The 26,495-nt window shown below is 23.2% G+C and overlaps 7 protein-coding genes across 7 annotated transcripts; 2 read left to right on the top strand and 5 right to left on the bottom strand.

Annotated features, from left to right (window-relative positions):
* Positions 1-804: 804 nt before the first annotated feature.
* Positions 805-2,843, bottom strand: PCHAS_0625500 (fam-a protein; the record flags this gene model as incomplete). The annotated part of the gene is made up of 6 exons (XM_016799917.1): positions 805-909; positions 1,115-1,348; positions 1,443-1,552; positions 1,718-1,787; positions 1,878-2,133; positions 2,263-2,843. 6 exons carry the CDS (start codon positions 2,841-2,843, stop codon positions 805-807), a joined length of 1,356 nt encoding a protein of 451 aa, XP_016652907.1.
* A 3,956-nt stretch (positions 2,844-6,799) lies between these two features.
* PCHAS_0625600 (fam-c protein) lies at positions 6,800-7,810 on the top strand (the record flags this gene model as incomplete). Its single annotated transcript, XM_736671.2, has 1 exon — positions 6,800-7,810. One exon carries the CDS (start codon positions 6,800-6,802, stop codon positions 7,808-7,810), a length of 1,011 nt encoding a protein of 336 aa, XP_741764.2.
* A 1,210-nt stretch (positions 7,811-9,020) lies between these two features.
* On the bottom strand, positions 9,021-10,301 carry PCHAS_0625700 (lysophospholipase, putative; the record flags this gene model as incomplete). The annotated part of the gene is made up of 1 exon (XM_016799906.1): positions 9,021-10,301. One exon carries the CDS (start codon positions 10,299-10,301, stop codon positions 9,021-9,023), a length of 1,281 nt encoding a protein of 426 aa, XP_016652906.1.
* A 3,442-nt stretch (positions 10,302-13,743) lies between these two features.
* PCHAS_0625800 (fam-a protein) lies at positions 13,744-15,301 on the bottom strand (the record flags this gene model as incomplete). Its single annotated transcript, XM_016799052.2, has 6 exons — positions 13,744-13,887; positions 14,036-14,257; positions 14,360-14,469; positions 14,621-14,690; positions 14,780-15,011; positions 15,168-15,301. 6 exons carry the CDS (start codon positions 15,299-15,301, stop codon positions 13,744-13,746), a joined length of 912 nt encoding a protein of 303 aa, XP_016654397.2.
* A 2,977-nt stretch (positions 15,302-18,278) lies between these two features.
* On the top strand, positions 18,279-19,485 carry PCHAS_0626000 (haloacid dehalogenase-like hydrolase, putative; the record flags this gene model as incomplete). The annotated part of the gene is made up of 2 exons (XM_016799051.1): positions 18,279-18,350; positions 18,475-19,485. The coding sequence occupies 2 exons, from the start codon at positions 18,279-18,281 to the stop codon at positions 19,483-19,485; spliced, it is 1,083 nt and encodes a 360-aa protein (XP_016654396.1).
* A 1,131-nt stretch (positions 19,486-20,616) lies between these two features.
* PCHAS_0626100 (fam-a protein) lies at positions 20,617-22,110 on the bottom strand (the record flags this gene model as incomplete). The annotated part of the gene is made up of 6 exons (XM_016799050.1): positions 20,617-20,712; positions 20,858-21,079; positions 21,184-21,293; positions 21,433-21,502; positions 21,594-21,834; positions 21,983-22,110. 6 exons carry the CDS (start codon positions 22,108-22,110, stop codon positions 20,617-20,619), a joined length of 867 nt encoding a protein of 288 aa, XP_016654395.1.
* A 1,882-nt stretch (positions 22,111-23,992) lies between these two features.
* Positions 23,993-26,358, bottom strand: PCHAS_0626200 (CIR protein; the record flags this gene model as incomplete). The annotated part of the gene is made up of 3 exons (XM_016799049.1): positions 23,993-24,316; positions 24,404-26,212; positions 26,344-26,358. 3 exons carry the CDS (start codon positions 26,356-26,358, stop codon positions 23,993-23,995), a joined length of 2,148 nt encoding a protein of 715 aa, XP_016654394.1.
* Between the last annotated feature and the right edge of the window lie 137 nt (positions 26,359-26,495).

The raw sequence follows: 26,495 nt of genomic DNA on the forward strand, positions 1-26,495 counted from the left end.
GTATTAATGGATTAAAAAATATTGTCTAATAAATATGTTATACGTAACCATTCCCCTGACCTTCTTGCGGAAAAAAAATAATGTGTGCTTTTGCATAAATTTTTGGAATGATACCATCAAATTCACCAATGGGGAATATATCAATTCCAATATTATCTATATTTTTTGCAATATTAATTTTTTAGGGATTTCTTATAAGATAAATAATAAAAGGATTATAAAATATTATATTAAAAAATATTTTTATCATTATATATATACACGAACCTGAAAAATAAACATTTCATTTTTTAAGACTTGTATATTAGTATTCATTACTTGGATTCTGAAAACGTTTTCAAAGACAATTTGAAAAAAAAGAAAAGAAAGATGAATTAAATCATCTATAGATGATTATGGGATGATAATTGAAACATTTAAGGGATTCAAAATTTTGAAAATCGCAAAATTTTACCCAATTTTTCAGTTTTATAAGAATAACTAAATCATTAAAAATAATCAAAGTGAACTATAAAAAATATGTTTTTAATACAAAAATATAATAATATTAGTTTTATAGGAAGATTGTACAAAAAAAATGTTTTATGAATTATAATATTCATATCTTATTTTTCACGAAGCATAATGCATATAATATTTTATATATAAAAAAAACATGAAAAAATATATGCAAACTTTATTAAAACAAGAAAAACATTTTATGATGGCAATTTAAAATGTGCATAATGTGCGGAAATGAGTTTGTCGTTTTTATATAAATATTGCCAAATTAAAATTTTAAAATGCTGCTATGCAAATCATACTTTATTGACGATTAAAGTAGCGTTGCATGGATATAACATTCAGCACTGCTTCCATATCTGCATCTCTAGTAAGCATTTTTATGGGAATCATAGCATTAAATTCCATCTACGAAAAAAAAACACAAAATTAGATAAATATATAAAATGTCTTATTTTCTTTGTGAATAAATAGATATATTATAAATATGCGGATTTATTCCGAAACTATGAACTTATGATAAGTAGTAAATGATTATAATTGGATAAAACAGCATAATAAAATAAATGGTGAAACAAAATTATTATGATATTAAAATTTATATATTGGCTACCGAGTTGACAAAGGTAATATCAACGTGATCGTCTGTTTTTTTAATGAGGAATCCAGATAAGTTAACAAACGACCTTTTATAGTTTCCACTCATAACATCATCGTCAAAATCAACACTTGTTTTGAATGTGTTTATACTGCCTACAACTTTGTTTGCATAGAATTTTGGACCGGAAGGGTTGTGATCATTTACATTTCCTGAAGACATGGCAATTATAGTTATATCTTCTGATATCTACAAAATTAATAAAAGTGTATTTGAATAAATTGTATGCCATAATATGAGAAATGCGATTTATAGCGAAACATAAGAGGAAAAGTTTCCTTACATGAACTTTTTTGGCTAAAGCATAAAAATATCTTTCGGAGAATAGCATATCATTTTTGTAAAATCTTAGCACCATTAACAAATCTCTATCGTATGAGCGAGCAACTTTTCCTAAAAAAAATTATAATTTTGCATCATATAAATTGAAATATTATGAAAATTAACAAATAAAAGACAATATACGAAACATATAACTACGATAGTAATAAAGACAATATATCGAATGTAGAGCTATAATCATATATTAAACTGATTAATTAATTATTTTTTATATACCATTAATAAAACTTGGATCGAATTTTCTGGGGCCATTGGGATCCCACAGTGTATTTATTATATCATCATACTATTGGAAAAATATATATGTATATATATATAATTATTTTTTTTTATTGAACTTAATTTTATATTTTAAATATTGGTTTGTAATCCATACCTTATCGGGATTAGAAATTTGAAATTGGCATCTTTCAATGGAGGAACCATTTCCATTATTCCTATAATATATATTTATGCCACTAGTAGTCGTACTATAATATTTGAAGCCGTTGTTAGTTGTAGCATAGTATTTTAAAAGATTTACAGCTTCGTCCATAGATGTTGTTGCTTTTTTTGTTTCTGAGGGATTTTTGCATAATAGGTGCTTATTTTTTTTATATATTTTATCCAATTTATATGAAACAGGAATATATCTATTTTTAATTTCGAAAGAAAAAACAAATATATTTATAAAATACCATTTTGTGATTAATCGTATGCATGCGTATATTTCTTATAATAGTACATGTAATGCATATTTATACATTGTCATATTTTCTTACGTAATATGAGGTGAAGGAGGGTTAGTTAAAACAGCTCGGGGTAAAACTATTTCAAATGAAGGTACTTTAGATGGCCCGGCTTCAAATGAAGGTACTTTAGATGGTCCGGCTTCAAATGGAGGTACTTCCAATAATCGGGCTTCAAATGAAGGTACTTTAGATGGCCCGGCTTCAAATGGAGTTACTTCCGATGATTGGGCTTCAAATGAAGGTACTTTAGATGGCCCGGCTTCAAATGGATTTGCTTTAAATGCTCCGGCTTCAAATGGGGGTGTTTTGTATCGAGGTGTTCTGGATAGAGCTATTTTGGATGAAGATGAACCATACGTAGTTGCTTTGGATCGACCTCTATTGGATCGAAGCCTTTTGGGTCGAATCGTTTCGGATGAAGATGTTTCTGATATTTCTTTTTGGCATGGAATTGTTTTGGATAGAGTTATTTTGATTCGAATCGCTTTGGGTCGAGTCGGTTCGTATGAAGCAGCATTGTCTTCTGTATACTCGGTTGTAAGGACTTTATTGTTCAGACATCCGAACAAAATGAAAACAAAAAAAAATTTTTTAACATATCCATTATTCATTCTTCAAATTGATAAATAACGTACTAAAAACTATTGTATTTTTTTAAAAATCAAAAACTCGAAAAAATCTGCTATTTTAATTACAATCGAAACAAAGTGTTTTTGAAAAAATAAAAAAAATTTCTCATTTAAAAAAATATAAAAATATTATTTAAACAATAAATTTATATAATGATTTAATTTGCATATTTTATCTGATTACCAGACTCAATATACTTTTTATTTAAATAATTGCGTTGCAATCCAACGTCAAGGACACTATTCCCCATATATAATGAATATTAAAAAATATTATGGTTCTTAATTTCTCTAATAGTATAATATATAAAATGAATTGTATTCGGATTAATTATATATATACAAATATTGTAATATATACCACTGTCGACATATAATTTTTTATTTTTATAGCTATTAAACTAAAATTAAAGCTAAGATTTATAAAACATTTTGCTTTATAGCATTATATATAATACCATTATTTATGCATGCATAAAAAAATTATAATGTTTGGTAATAGAAATCGATAATTTAAATATAAATCGATGAAAAGCATATATTTTTTAACATAATAGTTGTTAATATATTATTTGAATATAATTATAGATGTAGATGTCATGAGTAAACGATTATGCCAGAAATGCATTATAAAAATGGGATATATATACAAATAGTACTATTGTTATTTCTTTTTATTTATTTTGAAAACAGACATATTTTTTGCATTTTTAAATATTAATTAAAATAATTGCATTTGAACAAATATTATATTGCGTTTATATATGGATGTAGCAGCTGCATCTATAATAATAATATTCCTAATTCATAATAAAATCGAATCACAATTTTGATATTATGTCAAACAAAGTTTTATGTAATATTTATTACTAATTTTAATTAAAAGTGACAAATAATATTTTTATAATATATACTAGGCGATAAAATTTGGTATTGTTAAAGTATTGTTTCTTTGCCTTTTATACATCAATGCGAATTATAATTTCCTTTTAATAGCAAAACAGAGTATATATAAAATTAAAAAAAATACAAATAAATAAAATATAAAAATAAAATAATGAAACATATAATTATAAAATTATAAAATCAATAAATATATATGTATATATCTATATATATATTTATATTTATTTATTTAATTTTGTTTATTTTAATATTCTTAATCCCGAGGTGTTCATGTATTATGGGTTATTGCTTCGCTCGCTGAATCTTCTTTTTGAGTTAGGGTTCGGGGTATATTATAATTTAATTTTTTATAATTTGATAATATTCATTGGTCTGAAAATGCTGATTGAATATATCTATCATCCTTGTATGTTTAATCTCGAGATAATGTCTAAATACACAGCCCCCAGGGGGCATAGATATTAATATGAAAGAGGTACATAAAATATTTTCCACGACTTATAATACTTTCATATAGTTCATTCGTATATATTAAATGTATCAATATTACAACTTCACATTTTATAATTTATTGCTAATTTTTGGCTAATTATATATAAGACCCCTCATTATTTATTATATAAGACTTGTTAACCGATAGCTATATTGAATTATTCGCACCAAAGCATATAATGCATTTCTTTGTTTGATGAAACATTTTATTTAGTAAAACTTATTATTTGTGTCATTATTATTTTGATTTAATTATAACTTCCCAACCAAACTATATAGTAATCTTATATACTATGGTATAAATTATAATTAAATTTATTTGGAATAATTGTCTACATTGTAATACACCTTCAAGTTAATATGTATATGTCTGATATTAATTAAACATAATACTAATATATAATAGGAAATCATAAATATAGATGTATAAAATATCGATCGATATTCGACAATGCAACACTATCTATAAAGGAATTTTATGCATCTAACAGTTTTAATAATACAATAAAAACTGAACTATATATACAATATTTTTTAAGTTTTACAATTTTGAAGTATAAATAAATTATATTTTAAAATAGTTAAAGATAAAATAAAGTATATTAATAAAATTTCATATCATATTGTGTTCTAATAATGTGCTCAATAATTATAAATAATATGATAGAAAGAATAACATTATTATTATATACCTATACATTTAAACTAGTAAAATGTTCTACCAATAAATAATATTAAAATGTTGTTTTATTGTGAAAGCTTCATATAATTAAACATTAATGTTAATTTCATCAAGAATGCAAATAATAATTAATTTTATTTGAACTCAAAACATTTATATTAGATTATTATATATATACAAACTTATGCAGGTCGATCCTATATCATTTATTAATTTGTTTTTTTTGTTTATAAAAGAAAGTGCGATTCCATATAATGATAAACTTGCCTTTTATTTGAATTTGAATTAAAAAATGTATAAATTTAAAGAATATCAATAGTAAATTTGTCTATTAATGTAAAGAAGTATTGTGTATATAGATGCATGCCAAAAGTTTGTTTCTTATTTTATAATATAACATAAAATAAATTTTCTATATGATGGAATTTTCTATTATAACTGAATTATAATATTTCTTTGTCTTTAATTATTATTTATAAAAGTCAAAATATTGTATTGTTTAATACAAAAAATGTCTTAACATCTGTTAAATGAATGCGACTAAATAAATCGTTTCTTATTAAGTGTACTTCATTTTTTGTTTTATGTGTATTATTCGTTGTGATTTATACGAAATATACTTGAAAATATGAATATGTTATATGATTTTAATATAAATAATACATTTTATGTTGTATATTCTGAGATATATTATGTAAATAAAATTATTAGATGTCTATCTATGGAGGCCATATATTTTAAAAAAAGCGAAGAAAACTAAAATATGGAATATTATTAAATAATATTAAACCCTTGAGATGTATATCAAATAAGAATGTATTTCGATGAAACAACTTTTGTTAATTGTTTTTCATATGTTTGCACATATTGATTTACAATATATATGTATCTAGTATTTTATTACCATAATTAATATATATTAATTTGCATGTAGACAAACGACAATAGAAAAACATAAGTTTTTAAAGTATCGAACATGCTATTAAATGAGCTTTTAAATTATACTAAAGACTTATTTATATAAAAATGTGCAAAAAACATATTTTAGGTTAAATCTGTTGTATGAACTTATTTGTTTATAATAAAAATAATGTATTCTGTACGAAAATTGGATGTTATTTGAAAAAAGCATAAATATAAAATTTTCGAAATTGTATATCTACACCTTCGATGATAAAGTTATATATTTATATGAAGATATATGCATATAAATTAGTGGAATAATTTATTTATATTTTAAATATTAAAAATTGTTTTGATATATTAAATATAATGGTTCAAATAAACAAAAACTATTCACGAACAAACACACACAATTTTGTGTATTTCGAATAAATTGTTATATATATTTTTTTGTGAATTTAAAATAAATTATATTATTTATTTATCGCTATTATTTATATTAAAATAAAAATAAAATATAAAATTTTGTTAACTTACAATTGCAGGATTATAGATTTGTTGATACCTTAAAATAGCAGTAACATATGATTTCATTATAATATACTTTCATAAATATCAAATAATTAGTTTATATAAATTAAAAATAAACAAATTGTAATGTTAAATAATAGCATTATTGTTTTATAACAATAATAGATAAAAAGGAAACTGGAAAATAGTAAAACACAATATTATTTAAAACATACCGCTTCGAGGAAACACTTTTTATTAATAAAATGAATAAAAGGGTATTTAGTTTAGTGTGCATCGCCTTGTATTTCCTTTTAGCTGTATCAATACATTGCTCCGAACAAAAAGTAAGTTGTCAAAACAAAATATAAACTAATATATGGAAAATTATATAATGGTTGTCATTTGCATGTTATGATGTATATATTAACACATATATATTAGTATGTTTACGTTCTTATATGATCGATCTAAGGCATCTGGCTTAAAAAATAAAATTGTTCAAGTTGTCAAAAAAATACACAGAGAGAACGACAAAAAGGGTATAGATTCTAAATGCAAAGCACAATTAAATAACAGCAACAACGACAACACTGACAAAAATGACAATAATAACAACCCTGGCAACAATGGAAACAGTAATAACAACAACGACAACAATGGAAACAGTAATAACAACAACGACAATAGTGGAAACAGTAATAACAACAACGGCAATAGTGGAAACAGTAATAGCAACAACGACAACAGTGGAAACAGTAATAACAACAACGACAACAGTGGAAACAGTAATAACAACAACGACAACAGTGGAAACAATAATAACAACAACGACAATAATGGCGGCAATAATAACAATCATAAAAATCATGGAGAAATCAGTTGTTTTAATATATTTAAAAATGGTAAAAAATTTAAAAAACCTTCACTTATCTATCGACCTCTTCATAAGGTATCATTGCGATATGAAACTGCTCACCGTGATGTTATTCCAAAAAATAGAAAACATTTACGGGATTTATTACGTTTAAAAGAAAAATTAGAAAAGCATCCTTCAAATGAAAAATTAGAAAAGCATCCTTCGAATGAAAAATTAGGCAAACAACCTTCAAATGAAAAGTTAGAAAAACATCCTTCAAATGAAAAGTTAGAAAAACATCCTTCAAATGAAAAATTAGCCAAACATCCTTCGAATGAAAAATTAACCAAATATCCTTCGAATGAAAAGTTAGAAAAACAACCTTCAAATGAAAAGTTAGAAAAACAACCTTCAAATGAAAAGTTAGAAAAACATCCTTCAAATGAAAAGTTAGAAAAACAACCTTCAAATGAAAAGTTAGAAAAACATCCTTCAAATGAAAAATTAGCCAAATATCCTTCGAATGAAAAATTAACCAAATATCCTTCGAATGAAAAGTTAGAAAAACATCCTTCAAATGAAAAATCAAATGAGTAATCTTCATATAATAATTATATTCAAATTATATCGAGCTAAAAAACAGCAACAAAATTCTTTCTAACTATCACCTAAACTACAAAGTTTGTCATGTGATATCTATAGACGAATGAATTATGTTGTTTTTTTCTACATTTATGAACTCATATTTTAAGTTTATAATTTGATGTAATTATTAAAACATCTGAAACATATTTTGATTATATATTTGAATAAAACAATAACATATATGTTTATATGAATTATTGTGTCATTTATGCTTATTTATAGTATAGTATTTGTGAAAAAATATTCAGAAAATAATTAATAATTGAAATAAGATTGATCCGTTTGCTATAATCATAGTATTTATTATTTGTATGCGTATATTTTTATATTAAATACGCATGCTTATATTTTATATGCATATTTATAAAATACATAATTTTGCATTCTTAATGTATGTTCTGTCTTATAACTGATTTTTATGTTTGTTTTATTATTGATAACTTTACAAAATATATTTGTATCAAACACAGTAAATGGAATAACATCTACACGACCAGGTTAATCAAATATATTATAAATGAACCTATATTGCATATGCAAAATGGTAATCTTATTAATTTAAGAAATCGTTTGTCTATTTTCCATATGAAATAAATACATTAAATAAGCGATGTTATTATATAAAAAACACATATATACACATCTATAGAATGTCTTTCCACAAATTTAAGTAATAATATTTATCAATTTTAAATTGTTTCAACACCATTTTATTTTAAAAATAATATTATAATACTAAATTTGATTCTTTGCTTTTTTATCCTTAAAATTGCCTTACATATAAAGAAACAGCAAATAATAAATGCAAATTATTATTATTTTAATTAAGCTTTATTAATTATGAGAGCATAAAAACTAATTAAAAGTAAAGTCATTATATAATTAGTTTTAATTCGTATGAATTCACAAATTAACATTATATAAATATACCTTCAAACTGCAAATAAAATCATTATATACAAATTTAATTTAAAAAACAGTTGAAATAACAAAAAACATATATATAATGTAAAAAGATATAATATATTTATTATTATCTTTTCTTGTTTTGACACCAAAAATTCATCGAAAAAGTTACATTTGCATTTATAAAAATACAAAACAATAATTAATATAAGCATTATTAAAACACATTTTATATTTCATTTTCCTTTTCATCTTCTTATTCATCTTCATCTTTGCTTCTTAAATCAGAAATCCAATCAATAATTTTTTTTAAAATTTCTTCATTCCCTGGCCTTGTAGGTGTACCATGATCCATACCATCAACAGGATATAATTCTTTTTTACTAACATTTACTTTATTATAAAACGCAACTGCCCGTTCATAAGAACAAATACTATCGTCTTGTGAATGCACAAATAATAAAGGAACATCTTTTGGCATATATTTAATATTACGATCCAATGTGATCGTTGCTTTTATAAGTTCAGACATACATTTAAATTTTGTTTGATTAATATTTAGAATTTTATAAAGTCTAAACTTATTACCATAATATCCAAACATGTTATAGCGTGATTCTAATGAAATTCGTGCACGAGGTGCGAAACAAGACAAGAATTTTATTATAGGTAAATAAAAATACATATATGATTTGTTTCCAGGATCCCGTTTTGATTTTATTCTTATCATACCAGATAAAGACACGCAACCTTTGATATTGAATTTATCTAAACAATTATAGCAGCCTTCATGTTTGTCACTAGCAATAGCATTTGTCGTATCAGAGGTGCTAGCACAGGAATTATCGGAATCATAATCTTTAGAATTATTCATATCATTTCCAATTTCATTAATATTAGTAGAATTGTTTAGCATGGTATAAATATTTTTATAGTTATTTGATTCTCCAGTATCAATGTCATTTCCTTTTTCTTTATTTAATAATTGTAATATTCTTAAAGCAATATTTCCTCCCATCGAATGTCCAATAATATACATAGGAAGTTTTTTTTTTTTAGTTGTTACTATATCATGAGATTCGTCATCTGTTTGATTATCATTTGAGATTTCATCTTGAATATGATGCATATATTGTATTACATCATCAACTAGATCATCAAAAGAACTAAAATTGTCTCTTATATTTTTCCATGTTTGTGATTCCCCATGTCCTTGCAAATCTAGTGCATATACTGAATAACCATTTTTATTAAAATTTTCAATCCAACTATCTTTATAAATATAGCAATTATTATTGTCCACTACTAACTCTTCATTGCCATTTGCTATTTTTAAATTTTTTCTCATAAAAGTTAATTGAGTATGAACTCTGAATCCATGTATTAACAATATAATTCCTGTAGCATTTTTAGCTATCCATCTATATGTTTTTAAAAATAAACCATTTTTATTATGGATCCAATCTATTTTAGGATCACCATCTAAATTGCATTTTGTATTTCTTAATTCATCGTTATTCAATTCAATTTCTTCCATCACCAATATTATGGAATATAACGATCCATATTACAACTAAAAATATATATTTTTATATATCACTTTTCCTTTTAGTAAGGCATTTTTAATGGCAAATGTCTTTGTTTTTGCATAAAATGTGTATATATAATTAAAATTTTACTTTCCAAATATATGTATATAGATTATTAACACAAAAAAATGTACCATACTAAATCGTATTATGGCTTTATACAAATTTATATCTACAAACTCTACTTACACATTGCATTAGTATAAAATAATATTAATATAAATGAATATGCATTATAATAATATAACAAATCGTAAACAAATTATAAGAAACGAAAAAAATGTTTAATTATAGTTCTTTATCTTATTTTAGAAGTTTTTTCGAGATTTTATGCAATCAGATTAAATTGCAATTGATATAATAAAATTAATACAAATTATTGTATTTTTGTTGTTTTTCGGTAATTTATTTTTTGTTCTATTTAATTTACTTAATTCGATAGTTCAGATTTTGTCTAAGAAAAACCATTTATTTAAAATATATAATTGCTATATATTATTTTTTTATTAATAAATAATGATTTATATAATGCTTTTACTTAAAAAGAAATAATGAGCAAATACAGTACATATAGTACATTTATTTATAAAAACAACGAAAAAAAACGACAACCAAAAATTTTTTTTTATTTTTACTTCGATATAATAACAAATATATTTAAGTTGGTGTAAAAAAAATATATATATTATTAATATAATTTTTTAATTATAACAAGTATAATATATAATAATTCCCTAGAAAGAAATATTATTAATAAATATAATACTTTACAACTGTTGATGATTTGTGACATTAATTGCACATTATAAAAAAATATATAAAATATTTACATTTTTTTTATTTAAAGTAATAAACATTTTATTTACCTCAAAATTATTGTATACAATTAATAACATATTTCTAAAATTTATGATATAATTTTAACCATAAGCTTTATACACATGTTTAAAAAGTGAATTTTTTCATTTTATGTGTTTATAATTTCGATTATTATTACAATTGGGTGAATATATATCTATTATATTTAGAATGCATTAACAAAATAAAAACGATCCAAATAACAGACCCCCAAAAAATGAATATCTATTTTTGAATATTCTCAAAATGTATATAAGATAGTGTATTTAAGGGTTACCTTTCGTAATATTTTAAATTATCAAGATATGAAAAAACAAATGTGTTAATAGATTTTATTATTTAATACTTGTCGATATATTATAACCCCTAAAAACATTATGTTATATTTTTTCATAAAAATTTACGATATATAAAATACATTAAATTGGGTTTGAGGAATGCTGTTAATTAAGAACGAAGATAATTAGGCGCAAACTAGTAAATACAATGCTTAATAGGTGTTTTTTCTATATGCTCTCCATTTTTTGTTTTTGATTAGGGCTATATTGTTATTAATTTATTTATAATTTTGTCATATATATTTGTCTATAAATGCTTATGAAATATGTGTGTCATCTCCGTATATTTAATTTTGAGATGGTGTTTAAATACACAACCCCCAAGGGGCATAGTCATTAATATGAAAGAGACCGCATAACATATTTTCCACATGTTATAATACTTCTATCTAATTCATTCGTATATATTAAATGTGGCAATATTATAACTTCACATTTTATAATTTATTGCTAATTTTTGGCTAATTATATATAAGACCCCTCATTATTTATTATATAAGACTTGTTAACCGATAGCTATATTGAATTATTCGCACCAAAGCATATAATGCATTTCTTTGTTTGATGAAACATTTTATTTAGTAAAACTTATTATTTGTGTCATTATTATTTTGATTTAATTATAACTTCCCAACCAAACTATATAGTAATCTTATATACTATGGTATAAATTATAATTAGATTCATTTGGAATAATTGTCTACATTGTAATATACCTTCAGGTTAATACGCATATTTTTTAAATTAATTAAACATAATACTAATATATAATAGGTAGTCATAAATATAGATTTATAAAATATCGATCGATATTCGACGGTACAACACTATCTATAAAGGAATTTTATGCATCTAACATTTTTAATAATACAATAAAAACTGAACTATATATACAATATTTTTTAAGTTTTATAATTTTGAGGTATAAATAAATTATATTTTAAAATAGTTAAAGGTAAAATAAAGTATATTAATAAAATTTCATAATCATATTGTGTTTTAATAATTTTTCTAATAATTATAAATAATATGATAGATATAATGCGCTATTATTATACGGCTATATATATATATAAACTAGTAAAGTGCTATACCAATAACTAATATTGGAATATTATTTCATTTTGAAAACTTCATATGATTAAACATTAATCTTATCGAAAAGGGAATGATAACAAATTTAAACATAAATATTGTTTTTTATTTATTAGAAATTATATAAAAAAGTGTGATATTCCATATTGAATGATAACGTACATCAATACATAGGATTCAAATAATGAGATACAAATGCATTTTTAACAGTTATAGTAATAATAAATTTCCAATTCTTTATATTTTTATAATAATATAAAATTGGTGATCTCTTTACTATAAATATAGAAAATGTATAGTTCTCTATATGCAAGTGTATAATAATGATGATATATGTTAAGAAAGTGTCTATTTGGAAATAAGTAATTTTTGACCATAATATTGGAACATAATTTTTGGGTATATAAGAATAATTAAATAATATAATCAATCAAATATAAATTATGTATGTATATTTATTGTATTTCCACATATTTTTTGTATAATTTTTACATAGTTTTATGTTGTGGGTTAGGTTTAAGTGTCACATTACATTTAATTTTGTAAATTTTTAATAGTTTGATAATATTTATTAGTTTAAGGAATTGTTTTAAATATACATAAGAAATAAGTTATTAAAAATGGTAGAATATGTTGTAGTTTTTAATATATATTGGTATTGGTTATTTGAATTCTGTAAACGGTTTCAAAGACAATATTTAAGAAAAAATATAAATAATAAAGATAAAAGTAAACCATAAGTATATAATTTGAGGGTGGTGGTCGATATATTTTATGATATGTCTATATTGATATACACTTAATTATTAATACGTTTTAAGTTATAAGATAACAATAAAAGTACGAAACATAAATTTTGAACGGTAAAAAAATGGATCAAACTAATATATAGGGTAATAATGCAAAAAGTGTAATTAATTATAGCATTAATTATTTGATTTCATCACGAAAGTAAACACATTCAATATATTTAATTCAAAAGGAACAAGAAATTAATTACTAAATATTAATTCTAAAATGATCAAACTGTTGTGATGGCAATTTAAATAGGCACTACGTATAAATATGAATTGATTTTATTAATATATGTATCCCAATATTAAAGTTTTGTAAGACTTCTAATTGAGGGATGTGCTTTTCTATCCTCGCCACCCCAGTATGACAAGTGTATAATACCACTAACAGCAGATCTTGCAATTCTTCGATCGAAAATAAAATCGGTACTACGATCATCCTTAAAAATCTACGAAAAAAATGTATAAATATATAAAATATGTCAATATTTTTTATGGGAATATGATAAAATATATGACTTAAACAGAAAATATATTTTAGATTAATGTTAAAATGAGAATAAAAATATTATGTTATTATATTTTGAGATTGCTTACAGCGTTTAAATAGATAATATCAACTTTATCACCCTCAATTTTTTTAATTACAAATCCAGACACGTTAGCATTCAATTTCAATAATGTTTCTTCAGTATCAGCATCTTCATCGATTGGTTCTGCTCTTTCTAACATTTCTTTCAGATTAACGTTTCCATGGAAATCATAATCATATTTTAGAACTCTTGTAGGACAAAGAATTACAGTTATGTCATCTGATATCTACAAAATTAATGAATAAAAAAATATATGTATTGTATAAATTAATGTATAATAATATGAATAATATAATTTTAAGAGGAATAATGAAAAAAATATCCTTACATGAGCTTTTGCCCCTAAAGCATATTTTGTTTTGCGGGATTGATGAATTTGATCTATGTCAAGTTTTTCAAACAAGACTAAATTTGGGGTGTATATACGAACAGGTTTTCCTAAAAAGATTATTGTTTTTCACATATAAATGAAATATTATGAATATAGCAAAATGTTAATAAAAATAACAGATAGCAATAGTAAAATTTAAGCATCCATAAAGAGTGATAACCACATATTAAATTTATTAATTGATTATTTTTTATGTACCAAGAATAAATTTTTGATCCAATTTTTGTAAATTATCGTGATTCCAAATCGTATTTATTACGTAATCGTACTAATAAAAAAAAAATATGGATATATATAATAATGATTATTTAATTTTAACTTATTTTTATATATTAAATATTGTTTGGTATTTGATACCTGATAATGGCCTAACATTTTCCCAGTAAATCGTTCAATTTCTATATGTCCAAATTTCTTATAATATGATTCACAGTATTGACCGTATGTATGAAATGGCTCGAAACCATCCATATTATCAGCAATTTTTAGTAAAAGTGATACATGTTCGTTTGCTAGGGACATTGCAGCTTGAATTTCTTCAGGGTCATCACAGGTCATGCGTTTATGTTCCTCACGTCTTGCCTCCAAACTATTATTGGTCAAAATGAGATTATATTTTATGCGTAAAAAAAAATAAAGAAATGAATTTATAAAATGGAATTTTGAATATTTAATTATTATGACGTCGGGTTTCACGAATATGCATATTTATATTATATATTTTTTTTTTTTCGTATTTTCATACGCAGCCTTTCTTTGGTCAACGGCGCTGGGTGTATTAGAAGTACTTGGAGCAGATTCGGCTGCAAGTACGTTATTGGTAGCGCATACAACCAAGCTTAAAACAACAAAAACGGTTTTCATGTAGCCTTTATTCATTTTGGACTGGATAAATAAACAAATATTAATTTAAAAGTTGTAAAAACACGTTATATAAGTAGATTTAAAATAAAAGCAAAGGAATATCCAAGGGATTTATAACAAATTAATACTTATTCAAAAATAAAAAATAAATTTATATAATCATTTAAATGGCAAATTTTTTATCTCAAATTTTTTATGTTTATGTTTTATTAGGTTTATAAATTTAACGTATTTTTTATTTAACTGATCTAGTTGTAAGGAAAGAAAAATAATTTATACAAATTATAGATAAAAAATATTATGATTTTAATTTTTATAATATTATAATAATATTTAAAAAAATATCTTTAATTATATTAATATTTTATACGTTATGCGTTATTCTAAAAATATATTTTTTTTATAGTTTGTTCACCCCAATTAAAGCATGGTTTTATAAAATATCATATATAGGATTATGTATGCGCTTACTTACATGCATCTTGAAAAAAAAATGTATGTATTCCATGAGCGCATTACCTAATTGAAAACTGATATTTTAAAATATAAAGAGAACAATGTTATAAAAAATAAATATTAGTTTTAATGTTATTTTTTCAATATATGATTTGGAATAGTTATGATTACAAATATGCATGTAATGAATAATAAACGGACATAACAACGGAATATATATAATAGTAATTGTATAAAATAAATATTTGTTTTGGTATTTTTCATCTTTATTGAGTATACATATTTTTTATATTTTTATGTATTAAAGAGTTTAATTTATCTGAAAAAATATATATTATTTATATATGGTTGCAGCAATTACAACTACAATAACAATATTTCAATTCATCATAACAATAGCATGCTAAATTTTGTATTATGGTGAATTGGTGAATCCCGTGCTTTGTGATTTTATTTTTTACTTTTAATATTAATACAACTGTCGAAATATAATTCGATAGACGGCCAAAATTATATATTGTTAGTGATAGTAATGATAAACAATATTTCTTGCAAATTGATGCAAATTATAATAAAATATAATTATAAAACAATACAAAATATAAAAAAATATATATAATAAGATTGTAAAATAAACTATAGAGTATTTATATACGAAAAAATTATTTTTTTTTAATTATATTTTTTTAATGTTACGGTGTTAAAAATATAGATGTTTTTATTATGCATATTGGTTTTAGGGTGTAGGAATTTAGTTATATTTTATTTAATATATATAATGAATTATTAAACGAAAAAACACATATATTACGACTCCTGTATTTTATTCGATAAATGTGGCATACGCTTGCAATACCTAAAAGGGGAATATAAGCGTTAATATGAAAATGCGGTAATCAACAAATATATTTTCATAAATTATAGTTCTTACATTTGAGTATTATAACTTAAATATTAAGTATGTTGAAGTATAATATCGGTATTTTGTATTTATTGGTAATTTTGAATTCGCCATAAATATTGAGTCTTAATAATATATATTATAACTGTCTATTATATAAGAAGTGGGAATGATCGCATTTGAAATTATATTAACACACATATATATATATATATATATATATATATAACATAATTATGTTCATTTAACAATATGTCTTATTTTCATGGAGCAACATTTGTGATTTAATATTGTTTATGAAATTCCCAAATTATAATAAGATTCATTTAAAATAGTTGTTTATAATATAGTTCATATGCGTCAATACTGAAATTTTGATAATTAATTAAGCATATTACTATTATATAATAGATAATCATAAAATATAGATCAATGTTCGATTATGAATTGTGTTAAATTAACATAATAATTTATTTTTAGACTTTATTTAAATGAAAATTATGCTTATAATTCATATAAGAACATATTGTTCTCTCTTTAAGTTTGTACATATTTTCTTATTTCTCTAGAATCCGTAAATGTTTTTTAAAATAAAATTTATAAATTCATCATTTAATGTTTGGCACCTTTGAAGATTATTATTTAGTTTTTCATAGTCAGATAAATATACAAAGACACTACTTATGCCTTCCAAATATATATAATTATCTTTACAAAAAAAAATATGAACAAATTATATGCAAATCAAACACTATTTAAGAATCAAATTGGTGTTCCGTAACAATAATTTAAAACAAGCATAACACATGAAAATAAGTTTATTTTATTAATATAGGTATCAGAGTTGTAAAAGATATCATTTGGAAATATGTTTATTCCTTTTTAAAAACACTTTTTAAATTGACAACACTTAACATTTTGCTGGCTATAATTTCTCTAAGATTTTATTGTGGGTTATCGGGAGAAACCCCATGATCAATCTGCGAAAAGAAACAAAAAATATTCAAAACAAAGGCACACATTTTTATGCATTTAGATCATTATATATATTTATATTATAAAATTTTGCAATTGAAAATAGTGTAAAATAAAAAATGATAATTTGAAAGTGTTATTAAAATACTTATAAATAATGGAAAGTTTAATTATATAAAAAAATATGGTAAAATTCAATTGAGAAAAAGAAAATAATTCAAGTTACCAAAATAATTAGGCATACTACATGTTTATTATGGATATATGCCGTTAATTAATTATATATTACAATTAAAAATAAATTTATATTGTTGGATCGACAACATCAATTTTTTGGAATAATTTTTTTTTTTTTTTGAATATATAGTATATATTTTTTTAAAATATTAATTAAAAAAATAATAATTAAATTATTAAATATTTAACGACATTTTTTATTAAATTTTCATGTATTTATAGTTTTATATACAAATTAATATAAATAAGCAATGTTATTTAATATAATAAATTGAAATAATTAATACAAATACCATACGGAGAAATATAAGTAAATTAAATTATATGGTATAGAAATAGAATTAGTATGATATTTTATATATAAAAATATAATTTCTTTAAAATTTTTTATGGTATTAAAAAAAATAAATATATACTGCAAAAATGAATCCTAAATTAATACAAATAAGCTTATTTCTCCTTTTAATATGCCTATGCAAAGGATACAATGGCAAGGTAAAATATTATATGTTAAATTTATAAATATGTGTTTATTGTGCTAAAATTTATAATATGGTGATGCTTTACATTATAAAATAAAATTTAACTCTAAATACATTCAAAATTTATGCATTTTTAGAAAAATAATAATAATGGAAATAAGATTATGAAATTGCTTCGATATTTCTCTGGGTCCGAAATCAATGATGTAGGAGAAGAAGTACATAAAGAGCAAGAAGGTTATGACGATCAATCACTTTATGATGAGCAAGCAAATCATGGCGCGCTCGTTGTAAGAGATAAAAATGGGAAGCCCGTCGATAAAAATAATTTAAAAAATAATGTAAAAATCGTTTTTATCGATTTAGATGGAACATTATTAAATAGTCATAATAAAGTATCCAAATTAAATTTAGAAAGTTTAGCAAAGGCACATAATAAAGGAATAAAAATAGTTTTTGCTACTGGTCGTCCAATGTTTTCAGTTAATGATATAATGGGGCAAGATGCTAAAAAAAATAATTTAAGTTTAATACCCGGAATATATTTAAACGGGTGTATAACTTATGGGCCTAATGGTGACATAATACTTGATAATTATATAGATAAAAAATTAATAATGGATATATATAATTTTTCAAAGGAAAACAATTTAGTTGGACGTATGTTTTGGAATAGTTTAGAAAAAGCACATATGTTTGAAAATAATGAATATGCTGATCAATATTTGAAGATTGAACCTACAATGCCTGATATTATTGATGAAGAAACATTAAAAAATACAAAAATATACAGAATTTTGATATTATTAGATGAAGAAAACTTATCAAGTGTATTAAAAATGTATCAAGACAAATTTTCGCGTCGAGTTTTTGTAGATAACACATTTAAAACATATGTAGAAGTGATTCATCATAATGCAACTAAATTTGAAGGTGTAAAAGCATTATGCAAACATTTCAATATACGTTTAAATGATGCATTAGCTATAGGAGATGGTGAAAACGATATAGAGATGTTACAAGGTGTAGGAACTTCAATAGCAGTACAGAATGCTCCTAGTAAAATAAAGAAATGTGCAAAATATGTAGCTCCATCAAACAATGATGATGCGGTGCATCACGCAATACAAACATTTTGTGACATTTAAAATAAAAAACCGAAAGAGATAAACATATATATAAAATGCTACGAAATTCAAATAATAATAATTAAATGGGTCGTTATGACTCCTATTATTTTCATTACCCTCTCCAGTGTTATAATATATATTATTATCAATACTGTTATTAAAATTTTTAATTAAATATTAATTTTGTTCTCCTTCTACATCTCTATGCAATAATAATATATGTTCATATTGTGTTTTCACATTTTATGGTTTGTTTATTTCTGATTTTTACTTTTTATTAACCCTTATTGGCAGATATTCAATTTATACTATATATATTGAATTGTATCTCTAAATTTATGCATAAATGTAGGTTTTATGAAAGGAGAAACAGTATGTTGTATTTATTTGATTCTTATCTTTTGTTTTTTGATTCTTAACTTTTGTTTTTTGATTTTCAACTTTTAATTTTTGATTTTCAACTTTTAATTTTTGATTTTCAACTTTTAATTTTTGATTTTTAGTTTAGGGTTAAGGATGTTTTTTGTGGAACCCATATATGGGTTAGTGTTATATATCACATTACATTTAATTTTGTATAATTTTTAATAATTTGTTAATATTTATTAGTTTAAGGAATTGTTTTAAATATACATAAGAAATAAGTTATTAAAAGTGGTAGAATAAGTTGTAGTTTGTATTGGTATTTATTATTTGGATTTTGTAAAAGATTTGAAAGACAAATATTAAGGAAAAAATATAAATAATAAAGATAAAAATAAATGATAAGCGTATTAATTGAGGATGGTGATCGATATATTTTATTATATTTCTATATTGATATCCAATTAATTATTAATAAGTTTTAAGTTCTATGATAATAACAAAAGTACGAAAGACAGATTTTTAACGGTAAGAAAGCGATCAAACTAATATAAAGGGCAATCGAACAGAAAATATAATTGAATTATAGCATTAATTATTTAATATATTTTAATTCAAAAGGAACAAGAAATTACATAATAAATAATCATTTTAAAACGATCAAAATGTTGTTATAGTAATTTAAATAGGCATTACGCATAAAGATAAATTAATTTTATTAATTTATGTATCCCAATATTAAAGTGTTGAAAGACTTTTACTTGGAGGATATTGTTAATTAATAGATTAAATGCGTTGTACTAAGCTTAGAATATTTGCATATGTAAGACCTCTTTCTCTTTTGTTGTGGATAGACTCGGTAGAATTGCTAACATCATAGACCTACAAAAAAAATGAATAAATATATAAAATATCTCAATATTTTGTATGTGAATATCATATAATATATGACTTATAGAGAAAGACACTTAAAATAAATGTTAAAATGAGAAAAATGATTATGTTAGTATTTTTTGAGGTTTCTTACAGCGTTGATATAAGTAACATGAACTTGATCATCGTTGCCTTTTTTAATTACAAATCCGGATATGTTAGCACCTAATTTGGTTAATGCATCCTCAGGATCAATGTCAGTTTCGATTGCTTTTAAATTGAAGTACACTTCTTTCATATCAGTTTCTTTATCGATTTCAGTGTCATCATTTATAGTTCTTGATGGACATACAATTACAGTTGTGTCACTTGATTTCTACAAAATTAATGAATAAAAAAATATATGTATTGTATAAATTAATGTATAATAATATGAATATTAGAATTTTTAGAAAAATAATGGAAAATAAATGTCCTTACACGAAATATTGAGCCTAAAGCATATTTTTTTATGGGAGGTGTATAATTAGGATCTACGCTTTGTTTTTCAAACAAGCATAAAGTGTTCCAGTATTCACGAGAAACAATTCCTAAAAAATAATTATTTTGGAGATATAAATGAAATATTATAAATATAACAAAATAATAGGCAAAGAACAGTAAAATTGAAAGATGTGTAAATAGTGATAATCACATATTAAATTCATTAATTGATTATTTTTTATGTACCTCTAATAATATTGCTATCCGATTTGTGTTTACCATCGAAATCCCAAATCTTCTCTAATAAATCATTGTACTAATGAAAAAAAAACATATGGATAAATGTAATAATGATTATTTAATTTTAAGTTATTTTTATATGTTAAATATTGTTTGATATTTGATACTTTAGAGGCAGATGGGATTGTAACATGAAGCCTTCCAATATCCATATTTCCAACTTTCTTAGAATATATAGTACAATTTTTATTTTCTGTAGAATAGGCAGAATAATCATTTACACCAGTCGCAGAAAGTTTTTGTAAAAGTATTGAAGCCTGGTTTACATGTTCTATTGATAGTAAAACTTCATCACCGTCAAGATATTTCTGGCCATTGGGGTATTGATATATTGCATTCTCAATATGACTGGTGAAAGTGATATTATTTTTAATGGGTAAAAAAAGAAAGAAATGAATTTATAGATGGAATTTTTAACATTCAGTAATTATAAAGGCATGCGTTTGATGAATATGCATATTTATATTATATGTATATATTTTCCACGTTTTCATACATATTTTTTTGGCGGGGGGAATCGGTAGTAGCAACATCTGCGGAAGTTTCGCTTGCAAATGCTACATTTTGCATATATCCTGCGATACATAAAAGTGCTAAAGCAACCTTAATATATAATTTATTCATTTTGGGATTTGAGAAGTAAAATATTAATTTAAAAAGTGTGAAAATACGTTATATAAGTATATTAAAGTAGAAGCAAAAGAATATGCGAAATTTTTATAAAAAATTAATAAATATTTTAAAATAAAAAATAAATTTATTATAATTAAACACCAAATTATTTAAATGAAATAGTTGCAAGGGAGGAAAAATAACGTCACAAATTATAGAGCACACATAATATTATGATTTTAATTTTTTTAGTATTATAATATTTTACATGTTACAGATAATGGGCATACACCTTTTTTTATATTTTGTTAACCAAAATTAAAGCATAGTTGTATAAAATATCTATATATTATAGGATTATGCCTGCACGTACTTAAACGTACCTTGAAAAAAAAACATATTCATATATCCGTGCATTATCTAATGAAAACTGACAATTTAAATATAAAGAGAGCAACGGTATAAAAAATAAATATTCGTTTTAATGTATTTTTCCCAATATATGATTTGGGATAGTTATGATTATATATATATTTGTAATGAATAATAAACGGGGATATAGGAGTACACATACATAATAGTAATTGTACAAAATATATAGTGTTATAGTTTTGTTAATTTTCACCTTTATTTGAGTATATATATTTTTTATATTTTTATGTATTAATGAGTTTAATTTATCTGAAATTGTATATATATTATTTATATATGGTTGCAACAATTACAACTACAATAATAATATTCCAATTTATCATAATAACAGTGTGCTAATTTTTTCGTTATGTTTAATCACAGGTTTTTCAATTTTATTTTTTATTTTTAATCTTAATACAACTGTTCCAATATTATTCGCTAGATGGCCAAAATCGTATATTGTTGGTGATAATAATGATACACATTATTTCTTGCAAATTGACACAAATTATAATAAAATATTTTTTTATGTAACAAAATTAAATATAAATATAAAATATAAAACAATACAAAATATATAAAAATATATAAAATAAAATTAAATAAAATTGTAAAATAAACTATGGAATATTTACATACGAAAAAAAAATATATTTTTTTAATTATAACCAAACAAATTTATGCAACAGATCCAACTCAAATATATTTTTTGTATATTTTTATATAAATAGGTCTTTAATATAATTTAAAAGCCCATTTAATAGCATGTTTGATACGTTATGAACTTACATTTTTCTAATTTTGGGCTACAAGACAATTAATTATATCAATTATAGCAGCAAAACACTATGTACATATATATTGTAAATCAATATATGTAAATGTATGAAAAACAATTAACAGGTCATCGTTATTGTTTTCATCGAAATATGTTCTTATTTCTTATACTTCTCAAATGTTAATATTATTTAATAACATTCTACATTTTATTTACTACTTTTTTGTAAATTTTTTTTTTCATAGATTGGTATGTAATCATTTTATTTATATAATATATCTCAAAATATACAACATGAAATATATTATTTCTATTAAAACCATATAAAATGTTCATATTTTCAAGTATTCCTCGTATAAATCACAACGAATAATACACATAAAACCAGCAAATGAAGTACACTTAATAAGAAACGATTTGTTTTGTCACATTCGTTTAACAGATGTTAAGGCACCTTTTGTACTTAAATAATACAACATTTTGACTCTTATAAATAATAATTAAAGGCAAAGAAATATTATAATTCGGTTATAATAGAGAATTCCATCGTATATAAAATTTATTTTATGTTTTATTATAAAATAAGAAACAAGCTCTTGACCTGCATCACATATACACAAGACCTCTTTATATTAATAAACAAATTTACTATTTAGTATTCTTTAAATCTATACACATTTTAAATTCGACATCAAATATAAGTTAATTAAATTTATCATTCAAAAGAATGTCTTTTCTTTTATAGACAAAAAAAATCAACAAAAAAAATAAATTAATAAAGGGTAAAGGATCGGCCTCCATAAGTTTGTATATATTTAATAATGGAAAATTTTTCCCATAAACGGAAGTTATAATCTTTTTAGTCTGTTTTTTTTTAGTAGATGAGCTTATAATTATTTGCATTGGTCTTTTACCATTAATTGAATTTATAACTGTCTTTTTCGTTTTATTTATCTCAACCAAATTTATAATCTTTTTCATTTTTGTTTTTCTCTTCGATTTTTTTGTCCGCCAAGGTGATAAATACTAATATAAAAATAGTAAAGTATATAATATTTTATAGCGAAGAAATATTTAAAAAATTTTATGCTTCATAATTGTCTTTTTATTTACCTTGTACATAATAGCTAAAGTAATGGGTATTACAATACCTATAACTGAGAATGCAATTAATTTGTGTTTCTTAAGTATATCCATTGAATTTACATTTTCCGATATAATTCCATATATATTGTTTCCAGAATTATCGAGTTTAGTTACTTGATGAGATGTTGTATTGATAAAATCGATTGGTGGCTCTTGAGGATCTGCTGGTGGTTCATCAGTTTTTTCGTCGTTAGATGGTTCTTCCTTATCTTCATTGGAATGGTCTTCTGGTTCTGGTTGTGAATTCGGTAGCATGGGTGGAGGATTTACTGACGGATCATCAGAGGAAGGTGGATCACTTCCTGAATCTTTTGGCATAGATTTATTATCACCTGATGGAGGTGTAACAGTTTCTTTATCTGGCTGACTAATTGGATTATTAAATTTATTAACAAGCTCAGTAAGTTTCGAAGAAGTATTTTGTAAAGTTTGTAATGTTTTTTCATGTGCATTATTGCCAATATCAGTAAGGGTGTTGTAAACAGATAAAAGTTGCAGTTTAAACAAACTAAGTGTAGGTTTCATGGATTTTAGGGGGTCTATTATACTATCTTTTTTCATTAATGTTGCTTTTTGTGTAGAATCTTGGTCTTCTTTTGTAGTATCATTGCTTTCTTTTGGAGTATCTTTGGTTAGCTGTTCATCTGATGGACTTCCTGGTGATTTATCTGAACTTTGGCTATTTTCTAAAGTTTTTTCTTTGCCATTTGAATCACATGTATTACTTGGTGTGTCAGACTTTGGCTGATTTGGGTCACCATTTGATATACTTGATTGATCCGATATATTTATTGGATCTCTTTCATGATTTTGTGACGTATTATCTATAGTGTCGTCTTTCTTTTCACCACCATCAGCAATATCCTTATCAGCATCATCATCAACATCTTCATCATCGTCATCATCTCCATATAAATCATCGTAGTCATATCCATATAAATCACCGTCGCCATCATCTTCTGTATTTTGAGATACTTCGCCGCTCTTTCTTTTTTTATCATCCTCTAACATTTTAATTCCCATTTTTATAATATTTGGAGTTGTTTGAGTTAATTTTTTATGCAGTTTTTTGCATCCTTCACTATTGAATTCAGATCCAACCAATTTTGAATTTATCGATGAAAGTTCTATAAGCTGATTACGTAAGGATTCGTCGTGGTCATTGTCTTTAATAACAGCTTTTATATACTCATTATATATTGTTTTTAAATGATTCAACAACCGAATATACGGATCACACTGATTAACAGATTTAGAAAGCATATCATACATAAAATGATATTCAATGCCCTTGTTTATGTGTTCGTGTGGTTGTGCATTATGTGTTTCATATGTATTAATTGTTTCACAAATTTTCTGAAATAAAAGATAAAGCATATTCATAATCGCAACGTTAGAATTCATCAAATAGATTTTATTATTTAAGATGCCTTTATAATTAAAATCCCCTCTCGATTTACCTAAATTATTTCCATATAACTGATTTAGAGATAAATTATGATCTTTTGATATTTTATATAATCTATGGCACCATCCCATAACCACAAAATCAGCACTTGGGTCATATTCACTACCTAGATTCACCTTATCATTTTTTGCTAATTCCATAAATCCATATTCAGAAATAGCTCTCAGTTTTTCATAATTAGTTTCACATTTTCTAACCCCACGTTTTATAGGGCAATACTTTTTATATGATCCATAGCCACCGTTTAATTGTTCCTCATTGGCCTCATAGTTGATAAAAAGATTATCAACATCTAGAAATGTTTCACACTAAACATTTTTAAAAAAATAATAAAATGTTTATTAACGAACAATTTATTAAAATGAAGTTAATTATAATTAATAGTTCATGTAAAACATGGAATGTAATAAATTATTTTTATTTAAAAAAGTGTATTTACCACTTTCATGCCCATTACAATGGAGTTATGTTTTAATTTGTATATTAATTAACATCATATTATATTTTATGTAAAACATATGCACGTGTCAGATATATTATACAATTACTTAATTTATATGCATATTTCGGGTCGTAAATTAAGCATATTCT

This window comes from Plasmodium chabaudi, assembly GCF_900002335.3.
Source record: "Plasmodium chabaudi chabaudi strain AS genome assembly, chromosome: 6".
Taxonomy (NCBI): Eukaryota; Apicomplexa; class Aconoidasida; order Haemosporida; family Plasmodiidae; genus Plasmodium; species Plasmodium chabaudi.